Source organism: Coregonus lavaretus, assembly GCF_964263955.1.
Source record: "Coregonus lavaretus genome assembly, chromosome: 14".
NCBI lineage: Eukaryota > Metazoa > Chordata > Actinopteri > Salmoniformes > Salmonidae > Coregonus > Coregonus lavaretus.
The window spans coordinates 37070379-37088434 of NC_140001.1; the positions used below are offsets into that span (position 1 = coordinate 37070379).

At 40.6% G+C, this 18056-nt stretch overlaps 1 protein-coding gene across 1 annotated transcript; it reads left to right on the top strand.

Moving 5' to 3' along the window:
* The first annotated feature begins 7147 nt into the window (after nucleotides 1-7147).
* Nucleotides 7148-15912, top strand: LOC311141513 (leukocyte surface antigen CD53-like). Its single transcript, XM_084176862.1, has 8 exons — nucleotides 7148-7215; nucleotides 12421-12511; nucleotides 12793-12981; nucleotides 13166-13240; nucleotides 13353-13463; nucleotides 13625-13732; nucleotides 15535-15618; nucleotides 15826-15912. Exons 2-8 carry the CDS (start codon nucleotides 12449-12451, stop codon nucleotides 15892-15894), a joined length of 699 nt encoding a protein of 232 aa, XP_084032988.1. The 5' UTR covers nucleotides 7148-7215; nucleotides 12421-12448; the 3' UTR covers nucleotides 15895-15912.
* Nucleotides 15913-18056: the final 2144 nt, after the last annotated feature.

Sequence of the window (18056 nt, forward strand, 5' to 3'; positions counted from 1 at the left end):
GATAGAATTGTTCTGAACTAAAGTGCCTAGCTAGGGCCAGTGTAAGACCAGGGCCCATATTTACAAAGCATTTCAGAGTAGGAGTGCCGATAGAGGATCAGTTTGGCCTTCAAGATAGTAATGAATAAAATGATATTGACAGGGGAACTGATCCTAGATCAGCAGTCCTAATCTGAGATGTTTTCTTGAATACGGGCCCAGGTATCACAATGTACATGCTCATCCTCTAGTTCTATGTTTTGGTTCATGAGCTAACTTTTGGCTCTTGGTTCTGTATTGCTGTGCTGTAACTACCATTTATCTATCGTACTGTACAGGTAATTGGATTGTTTTCTCTGAGATGCTCTACCCTCCTTTGTAGGTTTTGAGTTGTTAACTATTGTCCACCAGCCATCATGTCAAGCACACAACTATCTCAAGCACTTAATCAAAACAGATCATCTAACCTGTGGCGAATATATACACTACCAGTCAAAAGTTTGGACACACCTACTCATTCAAGGGTTTTTCTTTATTTAACAATTTTTTACATTGTAGAATAAGAGTGAAGACATCAAAACTATAATATAATATGCCATTTAGCAGACGCTTTTATCCAAAGCGACTTACAGTCATGTGTGCATACATTTTTACGTATGGGTGGTCCCGGGGATCGAACCCACTACCCTGGCGTTACAAGCGCCATGCTCTACCAATTGAGCTACAGAAATAACACATGGAATCATGTAGTAACCAAAAAAGTGTTAAACAAATCAAAATATATTTTATATTTGAGATTCTTCAAATAGCCACCCTTTGCCTTGATGACAGCTTTGCACACTCTTGGCAATCTCTCAACCAGCTTCATGAGGTAGTCACCTGGAATGCATTTCAATTAACAGGTGTGCCTTCTTAAAAGTTAATTTGTGGAATTTATTTCCTTCTTAATGCGTTTGAGCCAATCAGTTGTGTTGTGACAAGGTAGGTATACAGAAGATAGCCCTATTCGGTAAAAGACCAAGTCCATATTATGGCAAGAACAGTTCAAATAAGCAAAGAGAAACGACAGTTCATCATTACTTTAAGACATGAAGGTCAGTCAATACGGAAAATGTCAAGAACTTTGAAAGTTTCTTCAAGTGCAGTCGCAAAAACCATCAAGCGCTATGATGAAACTGGCTCTCGTGAGGACCGCCACAGGAATGGAAGACCCATAGTTACCTCTGCTGCAGAGGATAAGTTCATTAGAGTAACCAGTCTCAGAAATTGCAGCCCAAAAAAATGCTTCACAGAGTTCAAGTAACAGCCACATCTCAACATCAACTGTTCAGAGGGGACTGTGTGAATCAGGCCTTCATGGTCGAATTGCTGCAAAGAAACCACCACTAAAGGACACCAATAAGAAGAAGAGACCTGCTTGGGCCAAGAAACACGAGCAATGGACATTAGACCGGTGGAAATTTGTCCTTTGGTTTGGAGTCCAAATTGGAGATTTATGTGACGCGGTGTGGGTGAACGGATGATCTCCGCATGTGTAGTTCCCACCGTAAAGCATGGAGGAGGAGATGCTTTGCTGGTGACACTGTCTGTTATTTATTTAGAATTCAAGGCACACTTAACCAGCATGGCTCCCACAGCATTCTGCAGCGATACGCCCTCCCATCTGGTTTGGGCTTAGTGGGACTATCATTTGTTTTTCAACAGGACAATGACCCAACACACCTCCAGGCTGTGTAAGGGCTATTTTACCAAGAAGGAGAGTGATGGAGTGCTGCATCAGATGACCTGGCGTCCACAATCTCCCGACCTCAACCCAATTGAGATGCTTTGGGATGAGTCAGATGGCAAAGTGAAGGAAAAGCAGCCAACAAGTGCTCCGCATATGTGGGAACTCCTTCAAGACTGTTGGAAAAGCATTCCAGGTGAAGCTGGTTGAGAGAATGCCAAGAGTGTGCAAAGCTGTCATCAAGGCAAAGGGTGGCTATTTGAAGAATCTCATATATAAAATATATTTTGATTTGTTTAACACTTGTTTTGGTTACTACATGATTCCATATGTGTTATTTCATAGTTTTGATGTCTTCACTATTATTCTACAATGTAAAAAATAGTACAAATTAAGAAAAACTCTTGAATGAGTAGGTGTGTCCAAACTTTTGACTGGTACTGTATGTATAGATATATTGATGAGGGGGAAAAAACTATTTAATCAATTTTAGAATAAGGCTGTAATGTAATAAAATGTGGAAAAAGTCCAGGGGTCTGAATACTTTCTGAATGCACTATGTAGATGTGTGTATGTGTATTTGTGTGTATGTATATATATACACATACATACATATACACAGTGCATTCGGAAAGTATTCAGACCCCTGGACTTTTTCCACATTTTGTTACATTACAGCCTTATTCTAAAATTGATTAAATTGTTTTTTCCCCCTCATCAATTTACACACAATACCCCATAATGACAAAGCAAAAACAGGTTTTTAGAAATGTTTGCAAATGTATTAAATATAAAAAACAGATATCACATTTACAGAAGTATTCAGACCCTTTACTCAGGACTTTGTTGAAGCACCTTTGGCAGCGATTACAGCCTCGAGTCTTCTTGGGTATGACGCTACAAGCTTGGCACACCTGTATTTGGGGAGTTTCTCTCATTCTTCTCTACAGATCCTCTCAAGCTCTGTCAGGTTGGATGCACAGCTATTTTCAGGCCTCTCCAGAGATGTTCGATCGGGTTCCAGTCCAGGCTCTGGCTGGGCCACTCAAGGACATTCTGAGACTTGTCCCGAAGCCACTCCTGCGTTGTCTTAGCTGTGTGCTTAGGGTTGTTGTCCTGTTGGAAGGTGAACCTTCGCCCCAGTCTGAGGTCCTGAGCGCTCTGGAGCAGTTTTTCATGAAGGATCTCGCTGTACTTTGTTCTGTTCATCTTTCCCTCGATCCTGACTAGTCTCCCAGTCCCTGCCGCTGAAAAACATTCCCACAGCATGATGCTCTCAACAGCATGCTTCACCGTAGGGATGGTGCCAGGTTTCCTCCAGATGTGATGCTTGAAATTCAGGCCAAAGTGTTCAATCTTGGTTTCATCCGGCCAGAGAATATTGTTTCTCATGGTCTGAGAGTCCTTTAGGTTCCTTTTGGCAAACTCCAAGCGGGCTGTCATGTACCTTTTACTGAGGAGTGGCTTTCGTCTGGCCATTCTACCATAAAGACCTTATTGGTGGAGTGCTGCAGAGATGGTTGTCCTTCTGGAAGGTTCCCCCATCTCCACAGAGGAACTCTAGAGCTCTGTCAGAGTGACCATCGGGTTCTTGGTCACCTCCCTGACCAAGGCCCTTCTACCCCGATTGCTCAGTTTGGCCAGGCGGCCAGCTCTAGGAAGAGTCTTGGTTGCTCCAAACTTCTTCCATTTAAGAATGATGGAGGCCACTGTTTTCTTGGGGACCTTCAATGCTGCAGAAATGTTTTTGGTACCTTTCCCCAGAGCTGTTTCTTGACACAATCCTGTCTCGGAGGTCTACGGACAATTCCTTTGACCTCATGGCTTGGTATTTGCTCTGACATTCACTGTCAACTGTCAACATTCACTGTCAACTATAGACAGGTATGTGGCTTTCCAAATCATGTCCAATCAATTGAATTTACCACAGGTGGACTCCAACCAAGTTGTAGAAACATCTCAAGGATAATCAATGGAAACAAGATGCACCTGAGCTCAATTTCAAGTCTCATAGCAAAGGGTCTGAACATTTCTAAACTTGTTTTCGCTTTGTCATTATGGGGTATTGTGTGTAGATTAATGAGGATTAAAAAAAAAATCAATTTTAGAATAAGGCTGTAATGTAACAAAATGTGGAAAAAGGTAAAGGGGTCTGAATACTTTCCAAATGCACTGTATGTGTATAGAACAAAAATGTAAATGCAACCATTTCAACGATTGTACTGAGTTACAGTTCATGTAAGGAATCAGTCAATTGAAATAAATAAATTAGGCGCTAATCTATGGATTTCACATGACTGGGCAGGGGTGGAGCCATGGGTAGGCCCACCCACTTGGGAGCCAGGCCCAGTCAATCAGAATGTTTTTTTTTTTTGTTCTTTATTACAGACAGAAATACTCCTCAGTTTCATCAACTGTCCGAGTGGCTGGTCTCAGACGATCCGCAGGTGAGGTCCTGGGCTGGCGTGATTACACGTGGTCTGCGGTTGTGAGTCCAGTTGGACGTACTGCCAAATTTTCTAAAACGACGATTGCTTATGTAAGAGAAATGAACATTAAATTCTCTAGCAACAGCTCTGGTGGACATTCCTGCAGTCAGCATGCCAAATTCACGCTCCCTTAACTTGAGTCATCTGTGCCATTGTGTTGTGTGACAAAACTGCACATTTTAAATTTTAGTCATTTTAGCAGACGCTCTTATCCAGAGCGACTTACAGTTAGTGAGTGCATACATTTTTCATACATTTTAGAGTGGCCTTTTGTTGTCCCCAGCACAAGGTGCTATGTAATGATGTGCCACAACTGTCAGGTGGATGGATTGTCTTGGCAAAGGAGAAATGCTCACTAACAGGGATGTAAACAAATTTGTGCACATAATTAGAAAGAAATAAGCTTTTTGTGCAGATGGAACATTTCTGGGATCTTTTATTTCAGCTCATGAAACATGGGACCAACACTTTACGTGTTGCGTTTATATTTTTGTTCAGTATATTTATTCTAATTAATAATGTCAACCTATACTTACCTTTTATGATTGGTCAAATGTCTGTTGTTCACCTGTGAAAGTTTGTTGGTTGTTTTCTATGTTGACAATGTTTTTAAACCGTATTATTGTTATTATGAAAAACTGCACATTGTCCATCCACAATGCCATTGAGCCTCAAATGTGGCTGAACTGTAATCCCAAAATAAAATGAAGTAGCCTAACGGATGGTTTGTAATCAGTTACACTACCGATCCTCTCCAGGCGCTTATTTTCTCGTGCCTTACCTGGGTCGTATTCATTAATGCAAACCGTAGTGGAACTGTTTTGCAACGGAAACCGCTTAGAGCATTTGGGTAAAAAGTTTTGCTAAAATGTGCACAAATGAATATGTCAGTCTCTAGATGGTTAAAGGTCAAATGTGAGAGTCCAGGACCGGCCCTGGGCATAAGGGACGTAGGTGGTCGCCGGCTGCTAGGGGGTTCCCCGACCTCAACTTACTGTTGATTGCATGATCTAAATTTGGTTGTGCATCAGCAGTTTGACTCTTAAGTCAGTCACTGACAGTCACTTAATTAGCCCATGTCAGCAAAAAAATAAGATTGGTAAGTTAGTCTACCCAGCTATATTAACTTGTAACAATCATGTCTGATTTACTGACTGGGAACAAAGGGCACATGCCCAGGTTCCTCATTTATCAACCATGCGTACATTTCTTACTAAATTCTGGTGCCCGTGGAGATCTAGGATTTGCATGCGTAACAAATTGTTGGGGTTTATCAAACTGTCGCAGGCAACATACACGTTGATGTTTTCATTGATAAATCAGAGCCATACTACATTTGTTCGCGCGTGAATGAGTGCTACAACCCCGCCTGGAAAACGCCCTCCTGGAACATGATCGTTTCTAAAAGAAAGCGCAATGGCAAATTTGATCACATTTCTGTAGAGGTGTGGGCAGAATGTTTTAATATTTTTCAAACAAAATGCATGCCGCCTATAGCAAGTGCCAAACACTGGATTGACTGTCCTTTCAAACAAAATAAAATAAACATATTAGCCATATTAGACTACATGGTGCTATGTGATCTCCTTACAAACTGCATCTGTTTATCCTACGTTTTAATGTTTTTATTAGCCTACCATTGTTATAATTCCTGTGCATCAAACACCTTAATTTTCCTCAAAATAACAATATTTGCTTGCAATACAGTTGATCAACCACTAGTTGTGTGCATGGTTTGAGATTTGCGTGAAGATAGGCACACATTCCTGTCAAGTTCATAATAGATAAATGCCAACTTTTGCGGGAAAACTGGAGTATGCAGGTTTGGAGTCTTTTTTGTTGTTGTGCGCACACACCTTGATAAATGAAGACCCAGGGACCCTGACCTCCAGGGAACCCCATTGACTTTGTTAGTCACTCACTCAGATATCATATTAGCATGTCATGGCAAAATGTGTGGAATTTCAGGAAATTCATTTTAAAATGGCAAAAATGTCTACGCCCCATAGCAAAATGTGTAGAATTGCAAAAAAACTTGCTTTAAAACTGCAACGTTTTCGTTACGCCCCATGGCAAATCTCCCCCAGGGCCCCCAAAAAGGTAGGGCCGGCCCTGTGTGAGACTCTCCAGCACTGTATTTCTGTCAGTTCATGATGAACCTCGAATATGGCCCAAAATGATTACTTTAATGTTGACATCTATAGTTAATTATGTTTGGGACTGTGTGGTATGAGAGTAATTTATTGTGTCATCATAAGCCATCTTGAAGTGACACAAACTTGACTATTTAAATCATTATTTTGGTGTAATGAAAATGTGAATGCTCTTTGGCTTCTGTCAAAGTTTTCAATTCTTGGAAATCTATCATTGTAAAATATCTTGTTGGTCTATATGAAGAGAATGTGCACTGCTCTTGTGTCAAATCTTTTTGAATAAAAATGTCTATGATAATCTTGCTCATTTGGAAACGTCCTCCTTTGCCATATGTCTATTTACCCCTCGTAGTGTTCATAGAGGGGTGTGACTAGGTAAAGAGGGAGGCATACTCAGGTAATGTATGGATAAAACATGTGTTTTTTTACATTGGTAATTAATATTGTAAACTAAGTAATTACCTGTTAAGCCAAGGATGGGAGGTGAAGTTGACTGGTGTTTCTGTTAACAGTCGATCATCAGGCGTCCAATAGATGATCAGATGAAAGGGATTCCTTCCAGTCCACTAAAACTCTGTAAATGTATAGAAAAGGCAGGTCCTTGACATCAACAGTATTTGCATACAGTCTATTCATTATTCATTGTTCTGGCATTTACTTGTTGTAACTGAAAACATTTTGACGCTGTGTATAGTGGGCGGCCTCTACTGTCAGGTATTACACTTAGGTGTCAGTCTGCTAACAAATATTTCCCTTTTGCCGCAGTGTTCCCTTTGATTCTTTTTTCACTCTTATGCCACCAGGCTCCAGCCCTTACCTGTCAACGGTCAACACCCAGAAGTTTCAGTGTAACACCAATGGTACCCAGGTATTATATCTGCTGTTTTAACTGAGGGAACATTGTGGACTACTTTTGATCGCTTTGTTTGTAAGGTACTGTGTCCTCTTCAGTGATTTAAAAAAATATATTTACGGTAGATTTTACTGATATGTTTAAAAGTTGTGTTATTTAAAATCAGCACAATTATTTAGATTTGAAGTAGATGAAAAATATCTTATTGTACAAAGTATATCTAGACTTTAAAAGAAAACTGCAACAAGCTCTGACAATTAGTGGCATATTGTCAGTCATTACTCTGTAACGGTAAGTCATGCAATACATTGGAAGTCTCAATGGCAATTTAAATGTTGAATGAAGTAGGAAATGTGCTTGGGACAGTACTTTGCATAGGAATGGGGCTATAACATGTTTGGATAGGTCAGGCACCATGCTCAGTGTTGTCATTCCAAACAGTGCTGTCTTGTCAACACTTCAACCATCAGACATGAGGAGTAGTCATGGTCACTTGAATCAACTGCTTTCCTACTCTAAAGCGAGATGAAACATTTTGTATCCTGTTTAATTTATTTGCACCAAAGAAAATAAGTGACAAACAACAAACATAAAAACGGTATGCAGGTGTGGTTGGAAGCCCAAATGGGTAACCACACTACAAAACAATACATAAGTACAACAACAAAAAAAGTTTGTTAAAACATAACAAAACCCACTAATCATAAATGTACAAATGAACTGATCAGCAATCACAAAAAAATTATATGTTTTGTTTAAATGTGTGTGCATGTGTGGATGTGAGTGTTTGAGAGTTGGGGCATATGGAGTTGATTACTGAGTAGTTTGGTTCATCAGGCTGACCCCCAGTCTTCACTTGAAGTTATTGAGGGATGATGAGGTTTTGGCAATGTGAAGATAAGAATTCCAGAGTATGGTACCTCTGTATCTGATAGAGAATTGACTATGTGAGGTGCGGCAGTGGGGAGGGTGAAGGTTATCGCAGTGTCTTGTGTTATATAGATGGATTTCAGAATTAACCTGGAAGAATCCATTGAAGGGTTTAGGTAAACTGTCTGGGAGGTATGAGTATTTGTGAATGAAAGTGCATAATTGGCGTACATTAACGTCGTAAATAGACAAGAAATTGAGTTTCTTAAACAAAGGTGCAGATGGACCCAGGTAATTAGAGGAGGTGGCTAGTCTTGCGAATGTATTTTGTATGATGTATGTACTGGCCCAGACAATATTACAGTAAATGAGTAATGGTTAAATTAAGCTATAGTATAGAGTTAGGAAGCAAGCCTTATGAACCAAACCACTAATCTTTCTGATGATACCAACAGATTATCACTTTGCTGCAGACAAATTGAATATGATCTTTCCAGGATAACTTTTCATCAATTAGAACTCCAAGGAATCTAGTGGGTGTGACTTGTTCCATTTCTTTCCCACCAATTGAGATTCTGGCAATTTTTTTATATATTTTTTACAATACTCCTTATTCTTACTAGTGAATACAATAACGTTTTTTTTTTTTAATCTGGAACCATTCTGAAAATGTGGCCATGCCTGAGTTAGCTTCATGAATTAATGAATCAAAATTATTGTGTGATAAAATCAAATTGGTATCATCAGCAAAGAGAATGGGAAGTACGGTAGAAGACACAGCAGCAAGCTCATTGATATAGATTAAGAATAAACAAGGTCTAATTATTGAACCCTGTGGCACACTACAGGATATCTTGGCCCTGGTAGATGCATAGCCGTTTGCATAAACATAACTATATAACCAATGATATGTATAATCATGAAAACCATATTTGTGCTCATATAGAATAGTGTTCATTTTAAAATATTTCAACATTCTCTTATACACCAATTTTTCTATGATTTTAGAACAACATGGTAATACAGATATAAAACATGGTAGTACAGATATTGGGGCGATAATTTGTAAAAGATCTTGGATCCCCAGATTTATAGAGTGGGATAACTTTGGCAATTTTCAAATCTTTAGGAACAATACCAGTTTACATAGATTTGGTGAAGATATACAGTGCCTTCGGAAAGTATTCAGACCCCTTTACCTTTTCCACATTTTGTTACATTACAGCCTTATTCTAAAATTGATGTAATAAAAAAAAATCCTCAGCAATCTACACACAAAACCCAATAATGACAGAGTGAAAAGAGGTTTTTAGAAATGTTTGCAAATGTATAAAAAATCTAAAACAGAAATACCTTATTTACATAAGTATTCAGACCCTTTGCTATGAGACTAGAAATTGAGCTCAGGTGCATCCTGTTTCCATTGATCATCCTTGATGTTTCTACAACTTGATTTGAGACCACCTGTGGTAAATTCAATTGATTGGACATGATTTGGAAAGGCACACACCTGTCTATATAAGGTCCCACAGTAGACAGTGCATGTCAGAACAAAAACCAAACCGTGAAGTTGAAGGAATTGTCCGTAGAGCTCCGAGACAGGATTGTGTTGAGGCACAGATCTGGGGTACCAAAAATTGTCTGCAGCATTGAAGGTCCCCAAGAACACAGTGGCCTCCATCATTCTTAAATGGAAGACATTTGGAACCATCAAGACTCTTCTTAGATCTGGCCGCCCGGCCAAACTAAGCAATCGGGGGAGAAGGGCCTTAGTCAGGGAGGTGACCAAGAACCTGATGGTCACTTTGACAGAGCTCTAGATTTCCTCTGTGGAGATGGGAGAACCTTCCAGAAGGACAACCATCTCTGCAGCACTCCACCAATGAGGCCTTTATGGTAGAGTGGCCAGATAAAGCCACTCCTCAGTAAAAGGCACATGACAGCCCGCTTGGAGTTTGCCAAAAGGCACCTAAAGACTCTCAGACCATGAGAAACAAGATTATCTGGTCTGATGAAACCAAGATGTAACTTTTTGGCTTGAATGCAAAGCATCACGTCTGGAGGAAACCTGGCACCATCCCTACGGAGAAGCATGGTGGTGGCAGCATCAAGACCTCAGACTGGGGCGAAGGTTCACCTTCCAACAGGACAATGACCCTAAGCACACAGCCAATACAACGCAGGAGTGGCTTCGGGATAATTCTCTGAATGTCCTTGAGTGCCCCAGCCAGAGCCCGGACATGAACCCGATCGAACATCTCTGGAAAGACCTGAAAATAGCTGTGTAGCAACGCTCCCCATCCAACCTGACAGAGCTTGAGAGGATCTGTAGAGAAGAATGGGAGAAACTCCCCAAATACAGGTGTGCCATGCTTGTAGCGTCATACCCAAGAAGACTCAAGGCTGTAATCGCTGAATACTTATGTAAATGTAATATTTCCGTTTTTTTATTTTTTATATATTTCAAAAAATTTATAAACATCTGTTTTTGCTTTGTCATTATATGGTATTGTGTGTAGATGGATGACTGAATTTTTAAAAATACATTTTAGAATAAGGCTGTAACGTTACAAAACGTGGAAAAAGTCAAGCGGTCTGAATGCACTGTACGATAGAGGCTCAGTGATCGAGGAAGACAGTGATTTCAACAGAGAGGCACCAATCTCATCATGACCTGCTGCTGATATCTTTAAGTTATCAATTATCTCCATCACCTCCATTACATCAGGAGGATCAAATTGAAGCAGAAAAGGGAAATGTACCTTAATGTAATCCAAGTGATTTCCATCAGTTTTCTAAATTTTCTTTGACAGAGAGGATCCCACATTCACAAAAAGTTATTAAATTCACATTAAATAACATCAGGATCACTATAGGTCTTATTTCCAACAATAAATTGAGATGGGATAGTTGTAGATGCCTTTTTCTTATTCAACAGTTGATTGAAGATTTTCCAAGTTGACTTTTAATTATTTAAGGATTCTTGGAATTTGTTAGTAAAATATATTTTTGGGTTATCTGAAGTAGGTGAGTAAATTTGTTCTTATACTTTTTGTAATTTGCAGAAGTCAAGGGAGAGGGATTTGTGAGAAACTTTTTATACAACTTGTTTTTTTTAAACTGAGGATTTCCAGAACCCTTCTGCTCCTCTCTTACATGGTTTAACTATGGGAAAGCAGTGGGGACATACACAGTTGAAAGATGTGAGAAAAGTCTGGTAAGCAGACTCCACATCGGCCTGATTATAAACATTTACCATTCAATATTATCAATCAACATCTTAAAGCGCTCACAATTACTTTAGTTAAATATTGTATATTTAATGCTACTAATCATTCCCATCTGTTCATTTCCAGCTGCCAATGAGAAATGGAAAATTGGAAAGTGGTCAGAAATGTCAGTATACCTGTTTTAGCCACATTATTCAAAGAATTTGTAAAAATATTATCAGTAAGGGTGGCCGATGAACTGGTCACTCTTGTGGGCTTATAGATGAAGGGATACAGATAGCTGGAGTATAAAGCATTCAAAAAGTCAGATGTCAGTGAGTGGTTCTCACTTTTAAATAAATGTATGTTGTAATCACCCAATAGAAAACACATTTTTATCTTCATTATTAATCAAATCCAAGGTTGATGCAAGGATAACAATGAAACTACCAATGTCAGAATCAGGTGGCCAATAGATGCATCCAATTATCACTTTTTTACCACCAAAAAATGAACACTGTCCACATAACACCACTGAAGACTTCAGAGGGTTATGACATTTAGAGCAATCTGTGTTTTTGGTCATGAGGTTAGGTGAAACACATTAACAAAGTAGAGTAAATATGGGTGTGGGTGTGTATGCGTGTGTCAAATCAGTGCACTATAGCTGAGTCACTTGCCATAGGCCTACGAGGGGGAACGACTAGCTGATCATACGTCAGGTATGCGATGACCTTTCTTTTGTCGTGGCAGCAGTTCCTTTCTTTTGAGGCGTTTCACCGCTATAGATCTGGGCCGTCCATCGGGGAAGAAAGTGCCATTCTTATGCGGCCTCTCCATCTCCATGAGTTTAGGGTTTCTTGGCCTTGACTTCTGTGTCATGCCAAGCTTCAGTCTGTACGTTCTCAATTCCATCGATGAAAATGTTATTGCGCCTCGAATTGATTTTCAAGGTAGTCTTCTTTGGAAGAGTGCTTGTCAGGTGTTGTTTGGAAAATTGCAAAATCCTCAGACGTGGTTTTGAATGCGGTCTGGCTGGTGACATTTGCGCCCTTTAGCTCCTCCTCCATCCTGTTATCAATCAAATGAAAGGTAAGCATTAACTGTTGAACATGATATTGAATTGTGTTTTTTTCTTCAGGTTGATGGGATCATCACCATAAGTAAATATGAATCGTACCCGTGTGAACTGCTTGAAAGGTGTTGTCACCTTCCTCAACTTCATCTGCTGGGTAGGTTATTATGAACTCTTTATCGTCTCTTAAACGTGGTGACATCTGTAATGTCAAATGCAGCCTGTAGAGGGGATAAAAGCATAAACATCACTGTATTCAAGATACTTTCTATACTTTCTTTATTCAGATACTTTACTAAGTCATCAAAACTAATGATTTTCCTCAGTCATTTTCATCAAATTTCTACATTTTTGTATCAACAATTTGAGAGATCTACAGGATCATGTATTCCCTTTTTTTTCACCCCAATGTAAGCCTTTTACACTTGTGTGTCCCAGTTGTGTGGCGCCTTCATCGTGGGTTTTGGAGAGTTCCAGATGATGCGCTCTAGATTTGGCTCCCTCATCACATCCTTCTGGCCCCTCTACCCTGCCAACACCCTGACAATCACGGGTACCATCGTGACATGTGTGTGTTACCTGGGAATCATGGGGGCCCTGAAGGAAAACCGCTGTATGCTCATCACTGTGAGTCTGCACAGATATTCTTTATTTATTTGTTTTATTAGGTCATTTGTCAGAGACCAGGCACAATAAGGCTGTGTCCCAAATGGCACTCTATTGCTGCCTGATCAAAAGTAGTGCACTCTGAAGGTGCCATTTGGGACACAGCCATGATCTATGAGTAATTTGTGATCTGTTGTAATTGCAGTTTTTCATCCTGCTGTTTATCTTGATGTTGGTGGAGCTGGCCATGGCCTGTGTGTTTCTGGTGTACGAGAGGGAGGTAAGAAACATCTAAAGGGTTCTCTGCTGTCCTTATGACATCTATTTATTAAATAAAAGGTGGAATAGTGCTAGTAGAAGTCATATAAATATGTGACCTGTTTGCAATACAGATTGACACTTTCTTTGAGAAAGACCTGATGCGTAGCCTGGAGACATACAATAATTCTACGTCAGAGGGGAACCTAACCATTAAAGAGGACTTTGATGTTGTCCAGCATATTGTGAGTATTCAGTAGGTGTAACGTTAAATTCATACATATCGCACTGTATACATAATACAAGCTGTACCTAGACCTCAATAACATTCCAGTACATTTCTCCATGCTGCTTGCCCGGACAGTGTTGTTACAGGATGGTAACCCAGTGGCTTTGCTGTGTTCAGTTCAGGTGCTGTGGGGTCCACGGCGTGGCAGACTGGGAGGGCAATGTGCCCCTCTCCTGTTGTACGAAAAACCCCTGTAACATCATCCCCCAACCTAACTGGCAGGAGGTGTGCTTGTTTCTCTGTCAGCATCCCAAAAGGCACCCTATTCCCTATATAGTGTACTGCTTTTGACCAGAGCCCTATGGGTCCTGGACATACAGTGGGGAAAAAAAGTATTTAGTCAGCCACCAATTGTGCAAGTTCTCCCACTTAAAAAGATGAGAGAGGCCTGTAATTTTCGTCATAGGTACACGTCAACTATGACAGACAAATTGAGATTTTTTTTCTCCAGAAAATCACATTGTAGGATTTTTAATGAATTGATTTGCAAATTATGGTGGAAAATAAGTATTTGGTCACCTACAAACAAGCAAGATTTCTGGCTCTCACAGACCTGTAACTTCTTCTTTAAGAGGCTCCTCTGTCCTCCACTCGTTACCTGTATTAATGGCACCTGTTTGAACTTGTTATCAGTATAAAAGACACCTGTCCACAACCTCAAACAGTCACACTCCAAACTCCACTATGGCCAAGACCAAAGAGCTGTCAAAGGACACCAGAAACAAAATTGTAGACCTGTACCAGGCTGGGAAGACTGAATCTGCAATAGGTAAGCAGCTTGGTTTGAAGAAATCAACTGTGGGAGCAATTATTAGGAAATGGAAGACATACAAGACCACTGATAATCTCCCTCGATCTGGGGCTCCACGCAAGATCTCACCCTGTGGGGTCAAAATGATCACAAGAACGGTGAACAAAAATCCCAGAACCACACGGGGGGACCTAGTGAATGACCTGCAGAGAGCTGGGACCAAAGTAACAAAGCCTACCATCAGTAACACACTACGCCGCCAGGGACTCAAATCCTGCAGTGCCAGACGTGTCCCCCTGCTTAAGCCAGTACATGTCCAGGCCCGTCTGAAGTTTGCTAGAGTGCATTTGATGATCCAGAAGAGGATTGGGAGAATGTCATATGGTCAGATGAAACCAAAATAGAACTTTTTGGTAAAAACTCAACTCGTCGTGTTTGGAGGACAAAGAATGCTGAGTTGCATCCAAAGAATACCATACCTACTGTGAAGCATGGGGGTGGAAACATCATGCTTTGGGGCTGTTTTTCTGCAAAGGGACCAGGACGACTGATCCGTGTAAAGGAAAGAATGAATGGGGCCATGTATCGTGAGATTTTGAATGAAAACCTCCTTCCATCAGCAAGGGCATTGAAGATGAAACGTGGCTGGGTCTTTCAGCATGTCAATGATCCCAAACACACCGCCCAGGCAACGAAGGAGTGGCTTCGTAAGAAGCATTTCAAGGTCCTGGAGTGGCCTAGCCAGTCTCCAGATCTCAACCCCATAGAAAATCTTTGGAGGGAGTTGAAAGTCCGTGTTGCCCAGTGACAGCCCCAAAACATCACTGCTCTAGAGGAGATCTGCATGGAGGAATGGGCCAAAATACCAGCAACAGTGTGTGAAAACCTTGTGAAGACTTACAGAAAACGTTTGACCTGTGTCATTGCCAACAAAGGGTATATAACAAAGTATTGAGAAACTTTTGTTATTGACCAAATACTTATTTTCCACCATAATTTGCAAATAAATTCATTAAAAATCCTACAATGTGATTTTCTGGATTTTTTTTCCTCATTTTGTCTGTCATAGTTGACGTGTACCTATGATGAAAATTACAGGCCTCTCTCATCTTTTTAAGTGGGAGAACTTGCACAATTGGTGGCTGACTAAATACTTTTTTCCCCCACTGTATGTAGTGCACTATAAAAGGAATAGGGTGTCATTTTGGATGCAGATTTTGTCTTACATCTTTATTTTGAAGAACTGCCACAGCAATATGACCTCTGTCTCTTTCAGGGCTGCCATAAGAAGCTCAGGAACTGGTTTGCACATAACTTTCTAAGCACTGGAGCAGGTGTCGTCTCCCTGTTCATTCTACAGGTACAGTAAACATCACCTTCTACGTCTTTTCTCATTTGGGTCAATGTGATTACCAGCATAGGAATAGAATTACTATAGAAATAGAAATAATCATTATTTGTATGATTTCCACCAGCCTGTTTCCTCTTCCTTAGTCTGTATGGACTGTGGTCTGAGTTCAAATGTACTGACTATGCATCCAAAACATGTTTTTGTTCTTGTTTGCAGTTCATTTGCATGTGTTTCACCGTCCCCATCTTCTGCCAGTTCAGTCGTAATGGATATGGTTACAAGTGAAAGGAGAACCCATGACTTTCAACTGGCTTATTACGCAATACAGGATCTCATTAACTTGAGACAAAATAATAATAGATGTAATTTATATAGAGCTTTTCAATACATGAAAAATCTCAAAGATGTTTTGATGTCCTATGTGGCTCAGTTGGTAGAGCATGGCCTTTGCAACGCCAGGATTGTGGGTTCGATTCACACGGGGGACCGTTGCGATGCACTCACTGTGAGTCGCTCTGGATAAGAGCGTCTGCTAAATGACTAAAATGTAGATGTGATAAGGATATCATTTTCCTTCACGTGTTTGGTTTTTGTTTGATTGTTTGTTTAAGCAATAAGGCCCGAGGAGGTGTGGTATATGGCCAATATACCACAGCTAAGGGCTGATCTTATGCACGACGCAACGTGGAGTGCCTGGACACAGCCCTTAGCCGTGGTATATTGGCCACATACCACAACCCCCCGAGGTACCTTATTGCTATTATAAACTAGTTACCAACGTAATTAGAGCAGTAAAAATAAATGTTTTGTCATACCCATGGTATACGGTCTGATATACCACAGCTGTCAGCCAATCAGCATTCAGGGCTCAAACCACCCAGTTTATTACATTTACATTTTAGTCATTTAGCAGACGCTCTTATCCAGAGCGACTTACAGTTAGTGAGTGCATACATTTTTTCATACTGGCCCCCCGTGGGAATCGAACCCACAACCCTGGTGTTGCAAGTGCCATGCTCTACCAATAGAACACAACGCAATATGTGACCTTTTCTGAGAGTAATGTTATGAGTAGTAGTACTTAGCATATGACCAAGCATCTAACAAAATAGATTGGCAAGAACAGTTGCCATTGAGACTTTGAATAATTTGAGCACAGGAGGTTGGTGGCACCATAATTGAGGAGGACGGGCTCATGGTAATGGCTGGAGCGGAATTCGTGGAATGGTATCAAATACATCAAACGCATGGTTTCCATGCGTTTGATGCCATTCCATTTGCTCCGTTCCGGCCATTATTATGAGCCGTCCTCCCCTCAGCAGCCTCCTGTGAATTTGAGCTATCATTCTGTATTTTTGTGTTTTAATTTCATTCTGAATAAATTGCATCTTAGAGACTAACATGTATGTATGTTATTGTGATGTTTCAAACCTATAGGAAAATAAATGTAAACATTCATCAACTGGATTCTTGACTGCTCATACCTGTCTATTAAACCACTGAGTCGCCATAAAATTGTGGATGCACATAACACCTTTTTACTCTTACAGAGTCACTCTGGATATACAGTGCATTCAGAAAGTATTCAGACTCCTTTATTTTTTCCACATTATGTTACGTTACAGCCTTATTCTAAAATGGATTAAATTGTTTTTTCTCCTCATCAATCTACACACAATACCCCATAATGACAAGCAAAAACAGGTTTTCAGAAAGTTTTGCAAATTTATAAAAAAGAAAAAACTGAAATATCACATTTACATAAGTATTCAGACCCTTTACTCAGTACTTTGTTGAAGCACCTTTGGCAGCGATTACAGCCTCGAGTCTTCTTGGGTATGACACTACAAGCTTGGCACACCTGTATTTGGGGAGTTTCTCCCGTTCTTCTCTGCAGATCATCTCAAGCTCTGTCAGGTTGGATGTGGAGCATCTCTGCACAGCTATTTTCAGGTCTCTCCAGAGATGTTCGATTGGGTTCAAGTCCGGGCTCTGGCTGGGCCACTCAAGGACATTCAGAGACTTGTCCCGAAGCCACTCCTGCATTGTCTTGGCTGTGTGCTTAGGGTCGTTGTCCTGTTGGAAGGTGAACCTTCGCCCCAGTCTGAGGTCCTGAGTGCTCTGGAGCAGGTTTTCATCAAGGATCTCTCTGTACTTTGCTCCGTTCATCTTTCCCTTGATCTTGACTAGTCTCCCAGTCCCTGCCGCTGAAAAACATCCCCACAGCATGATGCTGCCACAACCATGCTTCGCCGTAGGGATGGTACCAGGTTTCATCAGCATTCAGGCCAAATAGTTCAATCTTGGTTTCATCAGACCAGAGAATCTTGTTTCTCATGGTCTGAGAGTCTTTAGATGCCTTTGGCAAACTCCAAGCGGGCTGTCATGTGCCTTTTACTGAGGAGTGGCTTCCGTCTGGCCACTCTACCATAAAGGCCTGATTGATG

Excerpts from the sequence above, each read along its gene's own strand:
- LOC311141513 (XM_084176862.1), top strand. The coding sequence starts at position 12,449 with ATGAATCGTACCCGTGTGAACTGCTTGAAAGGTGTTGTCACCTTCCTC. Across the intron at positions 12,512-12,792 it reads TCCTCAACTTCATCTGCTGG|TTGTGTGGCGCCTTCATCGT; the intron begins GTAGGTTATTAT and ends TGTGTGTCCCAG. Across the intron at positions 15,619-15,825 it reads TCTCCCTGTTCATTCTACAG|TTCATTTGCATGTGTTTCAC; the intron begins GTACAGTAAACA and ends TCTTGTTTGCAG.